Consider the following 19,718-nt stretch of genomic DNA (forward strand, 5'->3'; position numbering starts at 1 on the left):
CGTGTGTGTGTGTGTGTGTGTGTGTGTGTGTGTGTGTGTGTGTGTGTGTGTGTGTGTGTGTGTGTGTGTGTGTGTGTGTGTGGTATTTCCTATTGGAAAAAGAACAGAGTTTTGAGAGAGAAGACATTCTTTTTTTGACTTCGGCGCCTGTAATGAAAACCAGCGCTGCCTTGGCCACGCACACACACACACACACACACACAGTTTAACCATTTATTTATGTCCACGCAAAGGAGACTCATACAAGGACTCACTCAGATAATTATAGGTGCATTGGAGTTACACTTACACAAAATCATGGCATGTGTTGTCAAGGTACAACAGGCGTGTCACTCAGTACTGTATGGATACACGTTAACAACGTCTCCGCTATATATGACCGTATGACGGCTGCCGGTTATAGCAGACATATATGACCGTATGACGGCTGCCGGTTATAGCAGACATATATGACGGCTGCCGGTTATAGCAGACATAGATGACCGTATGACGGCTGCCGGTTATAGCAGACATATATGACCGTATGACGGCTGCCGGTTATAGCAGACATATATGACCGTATGACGGATGCCGGTTATAGCAGAGACACCACAATAGAGGGTATATGCGCGTGACATCATCAAACCCGGATGTTATGCAGGAACACCTACTGAGTGGCAGTGGAAGTGGTTGGTATTTTATGACCTTATATGGTGATAAAAGGCTTCCTCTCTAAGGCTGTGATCAAAGGTGCTGCTATATCTAATACAGACACTTCTCTGAGTCTGGACTCTTCATCGACCACCACAATATCTGGTGTATTCGCTGTCAGAGATGTATAAATATATCTGGGTTATCACAGAGTTGGAGCATGGATGGAATGTTTGTATATACATTATCACTGAAGCATGGTGTTATTTTTGATATGTCCTTTGCTATGAGTTCCACTATTCTATCATGGCGTGCTATACATGTGTATCCCTTTGTATGCATGGCAGCCGTTCAAGATGTGCGACAGTGTTTCAGTGATCTGTGGTGTGGTTCTGTTCTGAGGGACCTGAGTGGTTCTGTTCTGAGGTTCTGCTCTGAGGGACCTGAGTGGTTCTGTTCTGAGGGACCTGAGTGGTTCTGTTCTGAGGGACCTGAGTGGTTCTGTTCTGAGGTGTGGTGCAGGCAGTGATGGACCTGAGTGGTTCTGTTCTGAGGTTCTGCTCTGAGGGACCTGAGTGGTTCTGTTCTGAGGTGTGGTTCTGTTCTGAGGGACCTGAGTGGTTCTGTTCTGAGGTGTGGTGCAGGCAGTGATGGACCTGAGTGGTTCTGTTCTGAGGGACCTGAGTGGTTCTGTTCTGAGGTTCTGTTCTGAGGGACCTGAGTGGTTCTGTTCTGAGGTGTGGTTCTGTTCTGAGGGACCTGAGTGGTTCTGTTCTGAGGTGTGGTTCTGTTCTGAGGGACCTGAGTGGTTCTGTTCTGAGGGACCTGATGGAGTGGTGGAGAACCAGATGGACCTACTTTCAAAATGCCCAGCTGAACGACATTTACACACCATCCCATTGCTGGAAATGGGATGGGTTCTCAGCAATGGCACTGGGTCCCCGCTATATACGAGCTTGTAGATCAGCTATTGTTCAAAAGCTAAAGTTTAAAAATAATACTTAAAACACCAAAAAAGGGGTTTCCCATCCTGACATTTTTGTCTGTTTTTTATTTCTTATTTGTTGACGGAAACCATCAGTAGATTTAGTCCTATAGATTTAGTCATCGTGGCTTAGTTTCTATTTAGTTTTGTATAGATAGTTTTAGTTATATATAACTAGTTTAACTAGTTATATAACTAGATTATATAGTTTATAGTATAGTCGATGAACATGTGCTGCTGAATTCTGCTCCTCACTGCTGACATCTCCGGATGGTTTTGTCGAAGCCCCCCCCCCCACCCTCCTCCCAGCCTCCGAGGGGGGGGGGGGGGTGAGGTGGGGGGAGAATTCCTGGGAAATTGTTCAATTAATTAAGATGATCACGACTCAATTACTACCAGCTGTGGCGTTTTGTTTTCGCTCGGAGCCGCGAGGTCAGAGGAGTCGGCGAGTCCGCTGCCGCTCTGTCTGCCTCGACCGTTTGAATAAACGTCACTCGATACCCCTCGTCTCTCTCTCTCCCTCCCTTGCTCGCCCCGAGAGAAACCCAGAGAGAGAGAGAGAGAGAGCTCTCTCCCTCTCTCGCCCCAAGAGAAACCCTAGGAGAGAGAGAGAGATAGACCAGGGACGTGCAGAGAGTGTTAGAGGGGCAGGGGCTGAAATTCCATCCCCTAAGAGGGCAGTTTTGGACAAAAATCCCAGATCTACAAGCTCACATAGCGTCGCAGCGCGACACATTGTGAGCTTGTAGATCTGCGATTTTTGTCAGCTATTTTCGGGGTGCAACCCAGCACCCTTTAGCTAGTGGAGATGTACGGTGTGTAACGACATGGATTCAGAAACAAAAATGAGTTCAGTGCAAAATACTGAGTTCAAGTTCAGGAGACATCGGGAAAAAAAGTAAATTCTCCTGAATGCTGCCTTCCTTCCAGCATGGCATGGAAAGGAGAGGAAAGGACTGGCATGGGCATTTCTTTCACCATGTAGTAAACGCTGCATTCATTCGTTGTCATGGAGAGGGCAGTTGTTTTACAGACGGGTAAAAGGGGCAGGGGCTGAAGCCCCCTTTGATGTCTATGTGTGCACGTCCCAGAGGGAAAGGGGGAGAGAGAGGGGGGGGGGGGGAGAGGCAGAGAGACAGGGAGAGAGAGACAGAGAGAGGTGGAGAGAGACAGAGAGACAGAGAGACGGAGAGAGAGAGAGGGAGAGGGGGAGAGAGGCAGAGAGACGGGGAGAGAGAGACAGAGAGGGGGAGAGAGGCAGAGAGACAGGGAGAGAGAGAGACAGAGAGGGGGAGAGAGGCAGAGAGACAGGGAGAGAGAGAGAGGGGGAGAGGGGGAGAGAGGCAGAGAGACAGGGAGAGAGAGAGACAGAGAGGGGGAGAGAGGCAGAGAGACAGGGAGAGAGAGAGACAGAGAGGGGGAGAGAGACAGAGAGGGGGAGAGAGACAGAGAGGGGGAGAGAGGCAGAGAGACAGGGAGAGAGAGAGACAGAGAGGGGGAGAGAGGCAGAGAGACAGGGAGAGATCCTGGAGTGAGTCCAACTGGACGGAAAAATTTGACTGAACCACCTAAAAGAAAAATAAAGAAAAATAAATGGGGGTGGCTTCATGGCAACTAGCGCTGTACGATTCTCACTCAAATGTGAAAATGGATTTTCCTCCACAAGAATCGAGAAGAATTCTCACACGATTCTCATTTCGTCCTTGAAAATATGTATTGTCTTTAGTCTGTAGTTGCTGAACATTAACTACATTAATTATATATAAATATGTATTGTCTCTAGTCTGTAGTTGCTGAACATTACTACATTAATTATATATATATATGTATTGTCTTTACTAGTCTGTAGTTGCTGAACATTAACTACATTAATTATATATAAATATGTATTGTCTTTACTAGTCTGTAGTTGCTGAACATTAACTACATTAATTATATATAAATATGTATTGTCTCTAGTCTGTAGTTGCTGAACATTAACTACATTAATTATATATAAATATGTATTGTCTCTAGTCTGTAGTTGCTGAACATTAACTACATTAATTATATATAAATATGTATTGTCTCTAGTCTGTAGTTGCTGAACATTAACTACATTAATTATATATAAATATGTATTGTCTTTAGTCTGCATAGTTGCTGAACATTAACTACATTAATTATATATAAATATGTATTGTCTTTAGTCTGTAGTTGCTGAACATTACTACATTAATTATATATAAATATGTATTGTCTCTAGTCTGTAGTTTCTGAACATTAACTACATTAATTATATATAAAAATGTATTGTCTTTAGTCTGTAGTTGCTGAACATTACTACATTAATTATATATAAATATGTATTGTCTCTAGTCTGTAGTTGGCAGTTGCTGGAAGTGAACATTAGGCTACTACATTAATTATATATAAAAATGTATTGTCTTTAGTCTGTAGTTGCTGAACATTACTACATTAATTATATATAAATATGTATTGTCTTTTAGTCTGTAGTTGCTGAACATTACTACATTAATTATATATAAACATGTATTGTCTTTAGTCTGTAGTTGCTGAACATTACTACATCATTGCATAAAAGATGATGTTTCTTACATTTTGAGGCACAAGAGGGCCGGTCTATTAAAAACAACACTGAAAAGGTTTCTATTACTTCTGGTAAAGCTTGTACGCTCTCGGGAGGAACGACATCTGGTGCCTTTTTCTGTGACTCACAGGTTGTGTGAGTGTCCTACTGTCCTGAGTGTCCTCCCGTTCTGTAGTGTGTAGCCACTTGTATTTGTAGACAGGCTCTGGATCATTGGACCTGGTCCTTCTCTCAGTAGATAGATGTATTCTGGATCATTGGACCTGGTCCTTCTCTCAGTAGATGGATGTATTCTGGATCATTGGACTGGTCCTTCTCTCAGTAGATAGATGTATTCTGGATCATTGGACCTGGTCCTTCTCTCAGTAGATGGATGTATTCTGGATCATTGGACTGGTCCTTCTCTCAGTAGATGGATGTATTCTGGATCATTGGACTGGTCCTTCTCTCAGTAGATAGATGTATTCTGGATCATTGGACTGGTCCTTCTCTCAGTAGATGGATGTATTCTGGATCATTGGACTGGTCCTTCTCTCAGTAGATAGATGTATTCTGGATCATTGGACTGGTCCTTCTCTCAGTAGATGGATGTATTCTGGATCATTGGACTGGTCCTTCTCTCAGTAGATAGATGTATTCTGGATCATTGGACCGGTCCTTCACTCAGTAGATGGATGTATTCTGGATAATTGGACTGGTTCTTAGATGTATTCTGGATCATTGGACTGGTCCTTCTCTCAGTAGATAGATGTATTCTGGATCATTGGACTGGTCCTTCTCTCAGTAGATGGATGTATTCTGGATAATTGGACTGGTTCTTAGATGTATTCTGGATCATTGGACTGGTCCTTCTCTCAGTAGATAGATGTATTCTGGATCATTGGACTGGTCCTTCTCTCAGTAGATAGATGTATTCTGGATCATTGGACTGGTCCTTCTCTCAGTAGATAGATGTATTCTGGATCATTGGACTGGTCCTTCTCTCAGTAGATAGATGTATTCTGGATCATTGGACTGGTCCTTCTCTCAGTAGATAGATGTATTCTGGATCATTGGACTGGTCCTTCTCTCAGTAGATAGATGTATTCTGGATCATTGGACTGGTCCTTCTCTCAGTAGATAGATGTATTCTGGATCATTGGACTGGTCCTTCACTCAGTAGATGGATGTATTCTGGATCATTGGACTGGTCCTTCTCTCAGTAGATAGATGTATTCTGGATCATTGGACCTGGTCCTTCTCTCAGTAGATAGATGTATTCTGGATCATTGGACTGGTCCTTCTCTCAGTAGATAGATGTATTCTGGATCATTGGACTGGTCCTTCTCTCAGTAGATAGATGTATTCTGGATCATTGGACTGGTCCTTCTCTCAGTAGATAGATGTATTCTGGATCATTGGACTGGTCCTTCTCTCAGTTAAAAACCTGTGAAAATGTGGCGCAAATCTTAGAATATAATATTCTTTCAGAGCGAACGTTTTTAACTCAAATATTTGCTTCTGGGTGGGGGGTCCCTGGAACAACATATTTTCAGATGGGGTCGACGGCCAATTACATATACGTTTTTGGGGTCTTTGACATGAAAATCTTAACCACTAACATAGAAACATGGGGTTTTCTGAAAACTGTCAGGATTTAGAAGACATTTTCTAGAATCGTCCTCAGGTCTGTAACCATTGCAATGAATAGTGAAAACCAGGCCTGTAGTCTGGTCGGTGTATTGGAGGGAATTCCTCTCTCTTCTCTCTCTCTCTCTCTCTCTCTCTCTCTCTCTCTCTCTCTCTCTCTCTCTCTCTCTCTCTCTCTCTGTGTGTTGCCATGTCTGCTTTTTATAAGCACCTGTGGTTCATTTTCTGTAAGTTGCTTGTAAATATTGGTGTTTGTGCTGTTTTGGGGAGGCTTGTTTTGGGGAGGCTTGTTTTTGGGAGACTTGTTTTTGGGGAGACTTGTTTTGGGGAGGCTTGTTTTTGGGAGGCTTGTTTTTGGGGAGACTTGTTTTGGGGAGGCTTGTTTTGGGGAGGCTTGTTTTTGGGGAGGCTTGTTTTGGGGAGTCTTGTTTTGGGGAGGCTTGTTTCCAAAGGGTTCACACACGTCTGTGGAGGACTCCCACAATAATGTCTTTGTACTGCACCCAAAGTGGGGTCCGGGGACCCCCAGGGGTCCTTGAGGGAGTTCCAGGGGGTCCCCAGCTAAATGACAGTTTGGAACCAAATGGACCCTTATGGGTCTGTAACTAAAGTAAAGTTAAATTAACATTTATGTTACAATATACATTGAGGGTCCCAGAGATAGAAATGCCATTACATGGGGGTCCGTAGAATAATGCATGTCAAACTGGGGGGTCCTTGAAATTAAACGGGTTGAGAATCACTGCTAGAGACGTAAAAATCTTCTCTTATGGGGGTCCCTGGCATATCTATTCAAATGGGGATCTGCCGGGGCTGATTAGGGTTAATGTGGGGGTCCTTGACATGAAATACTTTGGGAACCAGTGTCCTAGATGACTATTTCTATGTTTTTTGATTGATTGATTGAAGTATTTATTAACAGTTTGCAGAATTACAGTATACATTTCAAGCACAACTCGATACAAAGACTGTTAACTGTGAGTGGACGACACCATAAAGCAATTCACTTGTTTACAAGAGGGTCCACCTTGTTCTATATATATATATATATATATGCTTACTGTAAATCGCTCTGGATTAAGAACGTCTGATAAATGCCTAAATTGTAATTTTTTCAAAAGAATATTCCACATTTTTGTCACTTCTTTTTTTCTTCTTTGAAAAGAGACGACGATGTTAGTTCTGTTTGGGCTTGTTTTCATAGACCTGACTCACTTGTTTCTCTCGCCCGACCTGGCAACTCCTCCCGTGCACAAAGAAGGCACTGTGCAGCCACTGTTTAGAACACAAGCGCTGTGTGTGTGTGTGTGTGTGTGTGTGTGTGTGTGTGTGTGTGTGTGTGTGTGTGTGTGCGCGTTCTCACTGAGGGAATGGCATTCATCAGCCTCTAGTAATTGGCAGGTTATTTTCTTCATTTTTTTTAAAATACCTCGTTAGTTAAATTACCTTATAAACTAAATAACACGTCCAGAACCTGAAGCCAAACGGCTGTGTCTGACCTGTTGCGCGCACACACACACACACACACACACACACACACACACACGGTCTGCCCCCAACACACACAACTATTCCACAATCTCCGAATGCTATATAGTAGGGGTGTAACGATATTGCAACTGCATCGAAAAATCTATTTTAATTTCAAGAAACGAAGTATATCGAAATAAAAACGGCAACAAATTCAGTGCCGGGATTTCTTTCAAAATAGAAGCTCGGTGTGCCGGGACGATATGGCCTCTTTTACTCTGTGTAACCCCCCCCCCACACACACACACACACACGCACACTTCCGTTCCGGAAAAAACCCAGGAGGGGCAGGTCAGAAGTCAGAAATGAAGAGCTTATATCCATCTGATCAAAACCACGGAGAGCTCCCTCGATTTGGAGATAGGAAGGGTTCTTTCTGCAGCGGTAAACCGGGAAGTGAACGGGACCTCGGATGAACGAAGAGTGAAGAGTTTGGAGGCCAACAAAAAAACAAAAAACAAAACAAAAAAATGAATATTCTTCATATCATATTACGTATCGTATCGCTGTTAAAATGTATCGTTACACCCCTACTATATAGAGCCTGGAACTACACCTCCCCAAATCCCAGTAAGGAAGCTGCTATTTCCATTCACGAAAATATATTTTAAAATAATATCTTTAGAGCTTTTATTTTTTATTTCCGTTACTGCTAAGCAACACGCAATATTTGCTTAGATGATTTCTATTTATATTAGGATGAAAGTGCGTGACTGTAAAGACGAAACGGAAGCGGGGAATAGGCTCCACTTCCGCTTTACATTTTACTCATGATCAGAGCTTCCGTTGCTCCAGACTGTATGACGGAAGCATTTATATTTTACTCATGATCAGAGCTTCCGTTGCTCCAGACTGTATGACGGAAGCATTTATATTTTACTCATGATCGGAGCTTCCGTCGCTCCAGACTGTATGACGGAAGCATTTATATTTTACTCATGATCAGAGCTTCCGTTGCTCCCAGACTGTTCAAACTGGTCAAACAAACGCTATTTTGGGTCATTCATTCATTGTGTGTGTGTGTGTGTGTGTGTGTGTGTGTGTGTGTGTGTGTGTGTGTGTGTGTGTGTGTGTGTGTGTGTGTGTGTGTGTGTGTGTGTGTGTGTGTGTGTGTGTGTGTGTGTGTGTGTGTGTGTGTGTGTGTGTGTGTGTGTGTGTGTGTGTGTGTGTGTGTGTGTGTGTGTGTGTGTGTGTTTCAGAGCAAACAACAGGATCTGGGTGATCTCTCCGGAGCGCCTCATCTCCATGCTGGCGTTGGAGACTCTGGACCTGAGCTACAACCACATAGTGGACCTCAAGGCCGACTCCTTCCCAGCGCTGTCGCTCAAGAACCTGTGAGTCTCGACACCCAGAATGTATTGACTATTTGAGGGGCGCTAGTTAGTTAGCTTTAACGTCTTTTTAATGAGATCCCGCACCGCCAACGACGTCTTTAACGTGTTAATTAGCGCTCTAATTAATGTTAAAACTATAATGTTGGCTCACCGCTAATCAAAGCTCCCTCTCGAGAGGCAGCTCCGTGTTCCATTGCTTCCCCTTCAGCCTCAATGCATTGGAAAAAGAGCAAGGTTGTGGATGAGGCCTTTCTAGGCCTTTTTAACCCATTCTGACCTGAGATCAGATTCATACGAGGTTTCCACTGGACACACACACTGGTCCGATGAACCCATTCTGACCTGAGATCAGATTCATATGAGGTTTCCACTGGACACACACTGGTCCGATTAACCCATTCTGACCTGAGATCAGATTCTAAAAATGTTCTCGTTCTTCGATTTTTCAAAAAATAGCAGACCTACAAGCTTGTAGCGCGCCACTCGGTGGCGCGCTATGAGCTTGTAGATCTGCTATTTCCCCGTGACCGCGCATCTAAAATATGAATGCATCTAATAATAATAATAAATAATAAAACTTTATTTGTATAGCACCTTTCATGACATGAAATGCAGCTCAAAGTGCTTTACAGAGCAATGGAGAATAAAAGAAAAGCAAGGCAACGACATTAAAAAATAAGCAGTAATGCAATACAGTGAGGACATGAATAACAAAAAATAAAAGATCACTTAAAAGCAATGTTGTAGAAGTGGGTCTTGAGCTGAGCTTTAAAAATGTCTACAGAGGTTGCCTGACGAAGGTACAGTGGGAGCTTGTTCCATGCCGTCGGCCCGTAGAAGCAAAAAGCTGCTTCCCCGTATTTTTTATTTGCCATGTTTTTAGGCAAAGCGAGCAGGCCAGCAGTGGAAGACCTTAGGGGGGCGGTTTGGGACATATTTAGGCAGGCAGTCATGTAGGTAGGAAGGTGCGAGACCATTGAGAGCTTTATAGACAAGTAAAATAATTTTAAAATCAATCCTAAAAAGACTCTTAGCCGGTGATTAATCTGATGGACGCTGCCACCTTCAGCCATTGTTGTTGTCGGTAGAGGAGGAGGAGGCAGTCTCCTTCTACAGCCAAATAGAATGGTGGTGAACGCCGAGCGGTGGTGGTGGTTGCTGAACTATCGGCGCCCCCTGCTGGCCTGGAATGAGTTTTTAAAGTCGTTCTTATCGTCCTCCCTCCGTCCGTCCAGCTTCCTCAACAACAACCGCGTGTCGTCTCTGGAGCCCGGATGCTTCGTCAACCTGTCCTCCAGTCTGGAGGTGCTCCGACTGGACCGGAACCGACTGTCTGCCCTCCCTGCTAAGATCTTCACCCTGAGCGCCCTGCAGACGCTGTACGTAGCACCTACACCCCCTACCACCCATCTACACCCCCCTACACCCACCTACACCCCTACCACCCATCTACAACCACCTTTTCTTTCTACATTTGGTCTTGAAGCTCTGGTGTGTGTGTGTGTGTGTGTGTGTGTGTGTGTGTGTGTGTGTGTGTGTGTGTGTGTGTGTGTGTGTGTGTGTGTGTGTGTGTGTGTGTGTGTGTGTGTGTGTGTGTGTGTGTGTGTGTGTGTGTGTGTGTGTGTGTGTGTGTGTGTGTGTGTGTGTGTGTGTGTGTGGAGGTCTTAACGCTCTGATGTGTGTGTGTGTGTGTCTCAGGGTGGAGGTCTTGACGCTCTGATGTGTTGTGTGTGTCTCTCTCAGGGACCTGAGCAGGAACCGGGTCCGCAGGGTGGAGGGACTGACGTTCCACGGCCTCCACGCGCTGCGCTCGCTGAAGATGCAGAGGAACGGCCTCAACCGCCTGATGGACGGAGCCTTCTGGGGCCTCGGCACCATGGAGACCCTGTAAGTTCCTTCTGAATTACCTTCTGAATTACCTTCTGAATGATCAATTTCTAATCACTAGAGAAATTATTTTTTTTATTTCTTGTCCACATTTCTTGTCCAGCAAGGTAACTACACAACCCAAACCTCAAAAAAGTGGTCTTACCCTTTAAGATTTGCACCACAGTTTTACGACTTTTCAAAAATAGCAGATCTACAAGCTCGTATAGCGCGGCACTCTGAGCTTGTAGTAAAGGCTCTCTCTCTGTCTCTCTATGTCTCTATGTCTCTCTCTCTCTCTCTCTCTCTCTCTCTCTCCAGACAGCTGGACCACAACAACGTGACAGAGGTCAGTAAAGGATGTCTGTACGGCCTGCTGACGCTGCAGCGCCTCCACCTGGCCAACAACGGTATCGCACGCATCCGACCTGATGCCTGGGAGTGCTGCCAGAAACTCAGTGAGCTGTGAGTGTCTCTCTCTCTCTCTCGCTCTCTCTCTGTCTCATGTAGAGATCTGTCTTCCAACCACCTCCCAAGGACGAGTCTATCTTCATGTCTGTCTCTCTGTGTCTCTGTCTCTCCTGTAGGGATCTGTCCTCCAACCACCTCTCTGTCTTTGTGTCTCTGTCTCCTGTAGGGATCTGTCCTCCAACCACCTCTCTGTGTCTGTCTCTCTGTCTCCTGTAGGGATCTGTCCTCCAACCACCTCTCTGTCTGTGTCTCTGTCTCCTGTAGGGATCTGTCCTCCAACCACCTCTCTGTCTGTGTCTCTGTCTCCTGTAGAGATCTGTCCTCCAACCACCTCTCTGTCTCTCTGTCTCCTGTAGGGATCTGTCCTCCAACCACCTCTCTGTCTCTCTGTCTCCTGTAGAGATCTGTCCTCCAACCACCTCTCTGTCTCTCTGTCTCCTGTAGGGATCTGTCCTCCAACCACCTATCTGTCTCTCTGTCTCCTGTAGAGATCTGTCCTCCAACCACCTCTCTGTCTCTCTGTCTCCTGTAGAGATCTGTCCTCCAACCACCTCTCTGTGTCTCTGTCTCTCCTGTAGGGATCTGTCCTCCAACCACCTATCTGTGTCTCTGTCTCCTGTAGGGATCTGTCCTCCAACCACCTCTCTGTCTCTCTGTCTCCTGTAGAGATCTGTCCTCCAACCACCTCTCTGTCTCTCTGTCTCCTGTAGGGATCTGTCCTCCAACCACCTATCTGTCTCTCTGTCTCCTGTAGAGATCTGTCCTCCAACCACCTCTCTGTCTCTCTGTCTCCTGTAGAGATCTGTCCTCCAACCACCTCTCTGTGTCTCTGTCTCTCCTGTAGGGATCTGTCCTCCAACCACCTCTCTGTGTCTCTGTCTCCTGTAGAGATCTGTCCTCCAACCACCTCTCTGTGTCTCTGTCTCCTGTAGAGATCTGTCCTCCAACCACCTATCTGTGTCTCTGTCTCCTGTAGGGATCTGTCCTCCAACCACCTCTCTGTCTCTCTGTCTCCTGTAGAGATCTGTCCTCCAACCACCTCTCTGTCTCTCTGTCTCCTGTAGGGATCTGTCCTCCAACCACCTATCTGTGTCTCTGTCTCCTGTAGGGATCTGTCCTCCAACCACCTCTCTGTGTCTCTGTCTCCTGTAGGGATCTGTCCTCCAACCACCTCTCTGTGTCTCTGTCTCCTGTAGAGATCTGTCCTCCAACCACCTCTCTGTGTCTGTGTCTCTGTCTCCTGTAGGGATCTGTCCTCCAACCACCTCTCTGTGTCTGTGTCTCTGTCTCCTGTAGGGATCTGTCCTCCAACCACCTCTCTGTGTGTATCTCTGTCTCCTGTAGAGATCTGTCCTCCAACCACCTCTCTGTCTCTCTGTCTCCTGTAGGGATCTGTCCTCCAACCACCTCTCTGTCTGTCTCTCTGTCTCCTGTAGGGATCTGTCCTCCAACCACCTCTCTCTCTGTGTCTCTGTCTCCTGTAGGGATCTGTCCTCCAACCACCTCTCTGTCTCTCTGTCTCCTGTAGGGATCTGTCCTCCAACCACCTCTCTGTCTCTCTGTCTCCTGTAGAGATCTGTCCTACAAACCACCTCTCTGTGTCTCTGTCTCCTGTAGGGATCTGTCCTCCAACCACCTCTCTGTCTCTCTGTCTCCTGTAGGGATCTGTCCTCCAACCACCTCTCTGTCTCTCTGTCTCCTGTAGGGATCTGTCCTCCAACCACCTCTCCAGACTGGAGGAGAACATCTTCCTGGGTCTGGGCGTTCTGGACGAGCTTCACGTAGCTAACAACCGCGTTAGCTTCATCGCGGACGGAGCGTTCCGAGGCCTCACCAACCTCCACACGCTGTGAGTCACGGACATTGACACACTTGGTGCCGTTAACGGGAATGAATACTCGTCCTAATTGATTAATTGATAACGTGAGGCGCGGAGGACGAGTGTACCCATCTGAAGGCGTTTGATATCGCTATGAGATCGCCTCGCTATATTTTCACATACTGGCTCTCGATGGTGACGTAATAAAGATATGATTCAGTGTCTGGTGGATTAAAGGTAATGCCTCTATGTATACATGTGTGTAATCTGAAACATACCTTTATTATGTCACCATCGAAAGCCAGTTATATCCCGGCATTGATACATATCTTCATTACGTCACACTCAAAATTAGTATATATATCACGGCATACGCATAAGTGTCAAGTGACCACAATATAATACGAACCTAACCTGACCTCTAGATGGAGGAAATGCATTGGCTGACGGCTCCTCTAGATGGAGGAAATGTATTGGCTGACGGCTGCTTTGACGGATAGAATGCACCAATTAGACCATGTTTATGATATACTCTCTCAGATGAGGTCATAACAGGAAGTAGCACACACACACCTCCTTATGAAACGTTGTGCGAGAAGGACGGTTTTTATTTGTTTTTGCTTGCTGACATGCTTGCTGACATGCGGAAAAAACTACTATTACAGACGTGCAGAGTCCCTCAAAAAAGGAAAAAAAAGGAAGAAAGAAAAGAGAGAAAAGGAGAATTTAGTCACCCCCCCCCCACTTCCCCCCACTCCCCCCCGCTTCACACGAAATGCGAAACCACACCACAATTTTTATTAACATCGCAGACGCAGCTGTTTTCTGGGTGTGGAGGTTTTTTTTTTTGTTTTTTTTTTAAGATATTTTTTTTGCGGCTTACGCCTTTTATTGATTTTTTTTTTAAGGGACAGACAGTAGGCTGACAGGAAACGGGAGAGAGATGGGGGGATGACATGCGGTAAAGGCCGTGTCGGGTCCGGGAGTCGAACCCGCGGCACACCGCGACTGGATCACCAGTCCGGTGCCCAGACCGTTACGCTACGGCCTGGGCCGGTGTGGAGGTTTTTAACGACGAGGTCGGTCTGTGTTTTGTTTCTGTTGGAAAAAGGGATCTGCAGAATAACGAGATCAGCTGGACCATCGAGGACATGAACGGACCCTTCTCTGCTCTGGACAAGCTCCGGAGACTGTGAGGCCTCATCCTTCTGACAGCAACATTTAGATCTTAGTTTTAGTCATTTTATAGTCTCTTGAATAGTTTCAATTTGGTTTTAGTCACTTTTTAGTCACCTATTTTAGTTGACTAAATGTCAATTCAATTCAATTCAAAGGGCTTTATTGGCATGAGAAAACATACGTTTACATTGCCAAAGCAGAAAGAACAGTACAACAAGTACAAATGTCATTAGATTTTTGTCTCATGACCAACATAATGCTAACATAAACACTCTGTCCGTTCCCTGTAACATAATGCTAACATAAACACTCTCACCGTTCCCTGTAACATAATGCTAACATAATGCTAACATAAACACTCTGTCCGTTCCCTGTAACATAATGCTAACATAAACACTCTCACCGTTCCCTGTAACATAATGCTAACATAATGCTAACATAAACACTCTGTCCGTTCCCTGTAACATAATGCTAACATAAACACTCTCACCGTTCCCTGTAACATAATGCTAACATAATGCTAACATAAACACTCTGTCCGTTCCCTGTAACATAATGCTAACATAATGCTAACATAAGCACTGTCCGTTCCCAGGTTTCTGCAGGGGAATCAGATCCGCTCCGTCACCAAGAAGTCCTTCTCCGGTCTGGACACACTGGAGCACCTGTAAGTACCCTTGACCCTGGCGCACCTGTAAGTGACCCTCACATGAAATGAGAAATCGTAAATGAGAAATCGTAAATGAGAAATGAGAAATCGTAAAATGAGAAATCGTAAATGAGAAATCGTAAATGAGAAATGAGAAATCGTAAAATGAGAAATCGTAAAAGGAGAAATCGTAAATGAAAAATGAGAAATCGTAAAATGAGAAATCGTAAAATGAGAAATCGTAAAATGAGAAATGAGATCGTAAAATGAGAAATCATAAAAGAGAAATGAGAAATGAGAAATCGTAAAATGAGAAATCGTAAAATGAGAAATCGTAAATGAGAAATGAGAAATCGTAAATGAGAAATGAGAAATCATAAATGAGAAATGAGAAATCATAAATGAGAAATGAGAAATCATAAATGAGAAATGAGAAATCGTAAAATGAGAAATCGTAAATGAGAAATGAGAAATCGTAAAAGGAGAAATCGTAAATGAAAAATGAGAAATCGTAAAATGAGAAATCGTAAATGAGAAATCGTAAAATGAGAAATGAGATCGTAAAATGAGAAATCGTAAAAGAGAAATGAGAAATGAGAAATCGTAAAATGAGAAATCGTAAAATGAGAAATGAGAAATCGTAAAATGAGAAATTGTAAAAGAGAAATCGTAAATGAGAAATGAGAAATGGTAAAATGAGAAATCATAAAATGAGAAATCGTAAAATGAGAAATCGTAAATAAGAAATAATGAGAAATGAGAAATAATGAGAAATGAGAAAAAAAAAGAAAAAAGACAAAAACTTGCGCTAGGAAAAAATAGGAAAAAAAAAGAAAAGACAAAAACTTGCGCTAGGAAGAAATAGAAAAAAAAAAAAAAAAACTTGCGCTAGGAAAAAATAGGAAAGAAACAAGAAAAAAAAAAAAACTTGCGCTAGGAAAAAATAGGAAAAGAATAAGAAAAAAGACAAACTTGCGCTAGAAAAAAAAAAAAAAACTTGCGCTAGGAAAAAATAGGAAAAAAAAAAAAGAAAAAAAAAAAAACTTGCGCTAGGAAAAAATAGGAAAAGAAATAAGAAAAAAAAAAAAAACTTGCTCTAGGAAAAAAAAAAAGAAAAAAAAAAACTTGCGCTAGGAAGAAATAGGAAAAAAAATTAAGAAAAAACAAAAAACAAAAACTTGTGCTAGAAAAAAATAGGAAAAAAAATAAGAAAAAAACAAAAACTTGCGCTAGGAAAAAATAGGAAAAGAAATAATAAAAAAAACAAAAACTTGCGCTAGGAAAAAATAGGAAAAAAAATAAGAAAAGACAAAAACTTGCGCTAGGAAAAAATAGGAAAAAAAATAAGAAAAAAACAAACTTGCGCTAGGAAAAAATAGGAAAAAAATTAAGAAAAAAGACAAAAACTTGCGCTAGGAAAAAATATTTAAATATTTAGATATTTAATCTAACCTCTCTCTCTCTCTCCCCTCAGTGATTTGAGTCACAATGCCATCATGTCTGTCCAGGGGAACTCCTTCTCCCAGATGAAGAAGCTGGAGGAGCTGTAAGTCAACTTTAAACTAAACTAAACTAGTTGTAAGTCAACTTTAACTAAACTTTAAACTAAACTAAACTAGTTCTAAGTCAACTTTAACTAAACTTTAAACTAAACTAAACTAGTTGTAAGTCAACTATAACTAAACTTTGAACTAAACTAGTTGTAAGTCACCATCCTGAAACCTTCTACATTTGTATACAAAGTACTCTACGTACGGTAATATATGTTTATTTGACCTGGGGACAATACAGAGAACCTATACGTATCAACTATCAAGTTATACTAAAACATGAAACAGAACAAAATTCAACTTTTCGTTTTTATTTTTTTTGGCCTTGCACCTTGAGTACATTTGTGACCTGGTTTCACCTGGTGGCACCTTGAATGAATGAGTTTATTTCGAACATTATTTGAAGTCAAATACACAAAAAACACTGAAACGAAAGAGAAAATACTCGTAACAATGTCCGAAAGGGAGTAGGGTGAAGTGTTAAACTTATTTGGCCCCTACCCCCCTGGGTTTTTTTTACCCTTATAACTTAATAGTATATATACATTTATAATAACCCGGTTTATCATTGCTTAAAGGAAGACATGAAAATAGAGCAATAAAATAAAATAAAAAACAATCTCGGAAAATAATAGAAATAAAGTCAATACAACTGGTAAAACCAGTACTTTAACTAAATAAGAAATAAAATAAAAGATATATATTTCCAGAGGCCCACAATGGGCTGAATTAGCACAAAGGTGCTAGGACAGACAACCAGTTGTGTTGACTCAGTGCGTCAACACCGCCCCTCCTCGTCTAAATACCTCCTAAATATGATCATTTTATATGACCTCTTAAAGTGGTTAATGTTAGGGCTGAGTTGCACCTCGTTACTTAGTCCGTTCCACAATTGGACTCCACAAACTGAGATGCACATACTCTTCGATTTTAATTTAACATAGTGTACTTTGAAGTTGAGTTCTCGTCTTAAATTATAGCCCCCCTCTCTGTCACTGAACATTTTTTGTAGGTTACCTGGTAAAGTATTTTTCCTTGCTCTAAACATAATTAGTGCAGTTTTATATTCAACAAGGTCCATTAGCTTCATGATGTGTGATTGTAAAAATAGTATATTGGTGTGGTCCAGATATCCTGCCTTATTGACTATTCTGATTGCTTTTTTTTGAAGTATGCATAGTGGTTTTAGATTACTTTTGTAGGTGTTTCCCCAAATTTCTACACAGTAATTGAGATATGGCAGGACAAGCGAGCAATATAGTAAATGTAGTGATTTATGATCCAAAATGTGTTTGGTTTTCCCTAAAACTGCAATGCTCCGTGCAAGCTTTGTTCTCACATAATTTATATGGGGTTTCCAGCAAATCTGGTGGTTCAACAAAACACCCAGAAATGTATTTTCATATACTCTTTCAATGTTAACATTTTCTATTGACAACTGTACTTGTGTATCTATTGCACGGTTTCCGAATAACATAAACTTGGTTTTACTCAAGTTTAGTGATAATTTATTTATATCAAACCAGTGTTTTAATTTCCTCAATTCTGCTGAGGTGACCTGCAAAAGCTGCTGCAGATTTTCCCCTGAACAGAAGGCATTTGTGTCGTCAGCAAATAAAACAAATTTCAACACTTTTGATACACTACATATATCATTGATGTATAAAATAAACAATAATGGTCCTAAAATCATCTAAATCATTTCTAAATGCATTCATGTTTTGTTCTGTTCTTATTCTCTTGTATTTAATCGTTTGGTCTTCTTTTCCTTTCACATAGTCACAGTCATAGATCACAAAAACTGGCAGATGGTCACTGATGTCATTCATAAGCAGCCCACTCACTAAACTGTTCTCCATATAGTTTGTAAATATATTGTCTATTAATGTTGCACTTTGGACTGTTATCCTACTTGGTTTGGTGATCAATGGGTATAGACTCAGGCTGTACATTGTGTTAATGAATTCTTCTGTCATTCTATTGTTGTTGGGATTTAATAGATTTATATTGTGATCTCCGCAAATGAATGTAACCTTATGGTTGGTGTTGGCGAATAACGCTTCCATGCGGTCCTTGAATTTCTCAACGCTTGAATCCGGTGCTCTGTACACACAACTGCAGATTATGTTTTTTTGATTTTCCATATTAATCTCTACTGTAATACATTCCATCAGGTCGTCAATAGTTGTTGTCATGCTCTCAACAACCTTGTAATTTAGGCTATTTTCAATGTATAGGGCCACACCCCCTCCTCTTTTCCCCCTTCTGTTCATATAGTTGAGCTCATATCCATTCATTTCAAAATCAATTCCCTTCTCTGGGCAGAGCCAGGTTTCAGATAATGCAATGATATTAAATGGCTTTTTGAATTTATTTAAGTAGTCTCTGATACTTGTGTAGTTAGCATACAAACTTCTACTATTGAAGTGAATAATGGATATTCCATGATCTAGCTTAACATTCAAGTCATTGTACTGTTCATCGGTGTAGTAGCAACATGTATTATTTAAATGGTCAAAGAAGTTAATGTCTGGATCAATGTATTGTTCAAGTTCCTGCATGATAGGGTGGTAGGCCTACCTTATTTATAAAACAGATAATAGAGTCCAGCAAAGGAAAGACTAGGGAATAACAAAGAAGTACAAAATTAAAGTAGAAAAAACAAAAGTAGAAAAACAAAATACAGCGCCGATTTCCCGTATAGCAGCACGAGTAGAAATACAAGTACATACATTGAGTACATTTGTGACCTGGTTTCACCTGGTGGCACCTTGAGTACATTTGTGACCTGGTTTCACCTGGTGGCACCTTGAGTACATTTGTGACCTGGTTTCACCTGGTGGCACCTTGAGTACATTTGTGACCTGGTTTCACCTGGTGGCACCTTGAGTACATTTGTGACCTGGTTTCACCTGGTGGCACCTTGAGTACATTTGTGTACTCAACTATGACTCAACTATGACTAAAACTAAAACCACCGCTGTCCTCCCATGCAGCCTCCTGACCACCTCCAGTCTGCTGTGTGACTGTCAGATCAAGTGGATGCCCGTGTGGGCATCGGAGCAGGCCTTCCTGCCCCTCGTCAACGCCAGCTGTGCCCATCCCCCCGCGCTGAAGGGCAAGAGTGTGTTCCACGTCGGCCCAGAGGAGTTTGTGTGTGGTGAGCCATACGCGCGTCCGTCCGCGCGCACGCGCACGCCTGCTGCCTTGTGTATACACGCACGCACGCACGTCGCACACACACACATTCCAATTCACACTAGCCTTATACTGCTTTCCTTGTTAAAACAGAGCCATTCCTCCATTTATCCGTGACAGGTTTTCCATTTATGAACTGTGTGTGTGTGTGTGTGTGTGTGTGTGGGGGGGGGGGGGGGGGGGGGGGGGCAAAAACCCCGTCTTTTAAAGTGAACGCGTGTGGTGGCACTGGGAACTGGGGTTTATGCTAACACCTAGCGTTTAATTTAAATTAGCGATATAATTCAC

General features: G+C 42.7%; 1 protein-coding gene across 1 annotated transcript in view; it reads left to right on the forward strand.

The window, feature by feature from the left end:
• lrig3 (leucine-rich repeats and immunoglobulin-like domains 3) overlaps window positions 1-19,718 on the forward strand; it is a 41,748-nt gene that overhangs the window by 10,711 nt on the left and 11,319 nt on the right. Inside the window, exons 4-12 of the mRNA XM_083794497.1 lie at window positions 8,564-8,698; window positions 9,934-10,077; window positions 10,442-10,585; window positions 10,886-11,029; window positions 12,741-12,884; window positions 13,966-14,046; window positions 14,629-14,700; window positions 16,157-16,228; window positions 19,229-19,392. Coding sequence (XP_083650623.1) covers window positions 8,564-8,698; window positions 9,934-10,077; window positions 10,442-10,585; window positions 10,886-11,029; window positions 12,741-12,884; window positions 13,966-14,046; window positions 14,629-14,700; window positions 16,157-16,228; window positions 19,229-19,392 — 1,100 coding nt within the window. The remainder of the gene's footprint in view (window positions 1-8,563; window positions 8,699-9,933; window positions 10,078-10,441; window positions 10,586-10,885; window positions 11,030-12,740; window positions 12,885-13,965; window positions 14,047-14,628; window positions 14,701-16,156; window positions 16,229-19,228; window positions 19,393-19,718) is intronic.

The sequence above is a fragment of the Protomyctophum parallelum genome, assembly GCF_964188405.1.
Source record: "Protomyctophum parallelum genome assembly, chromosome: 22".
Lineage (NCBI taxonomy): Eukaryota > Metazoa > Chordata > Actinopteri > Myctophiformes > Myctophidae > Protomyctophum > Protomyctophum parallelum.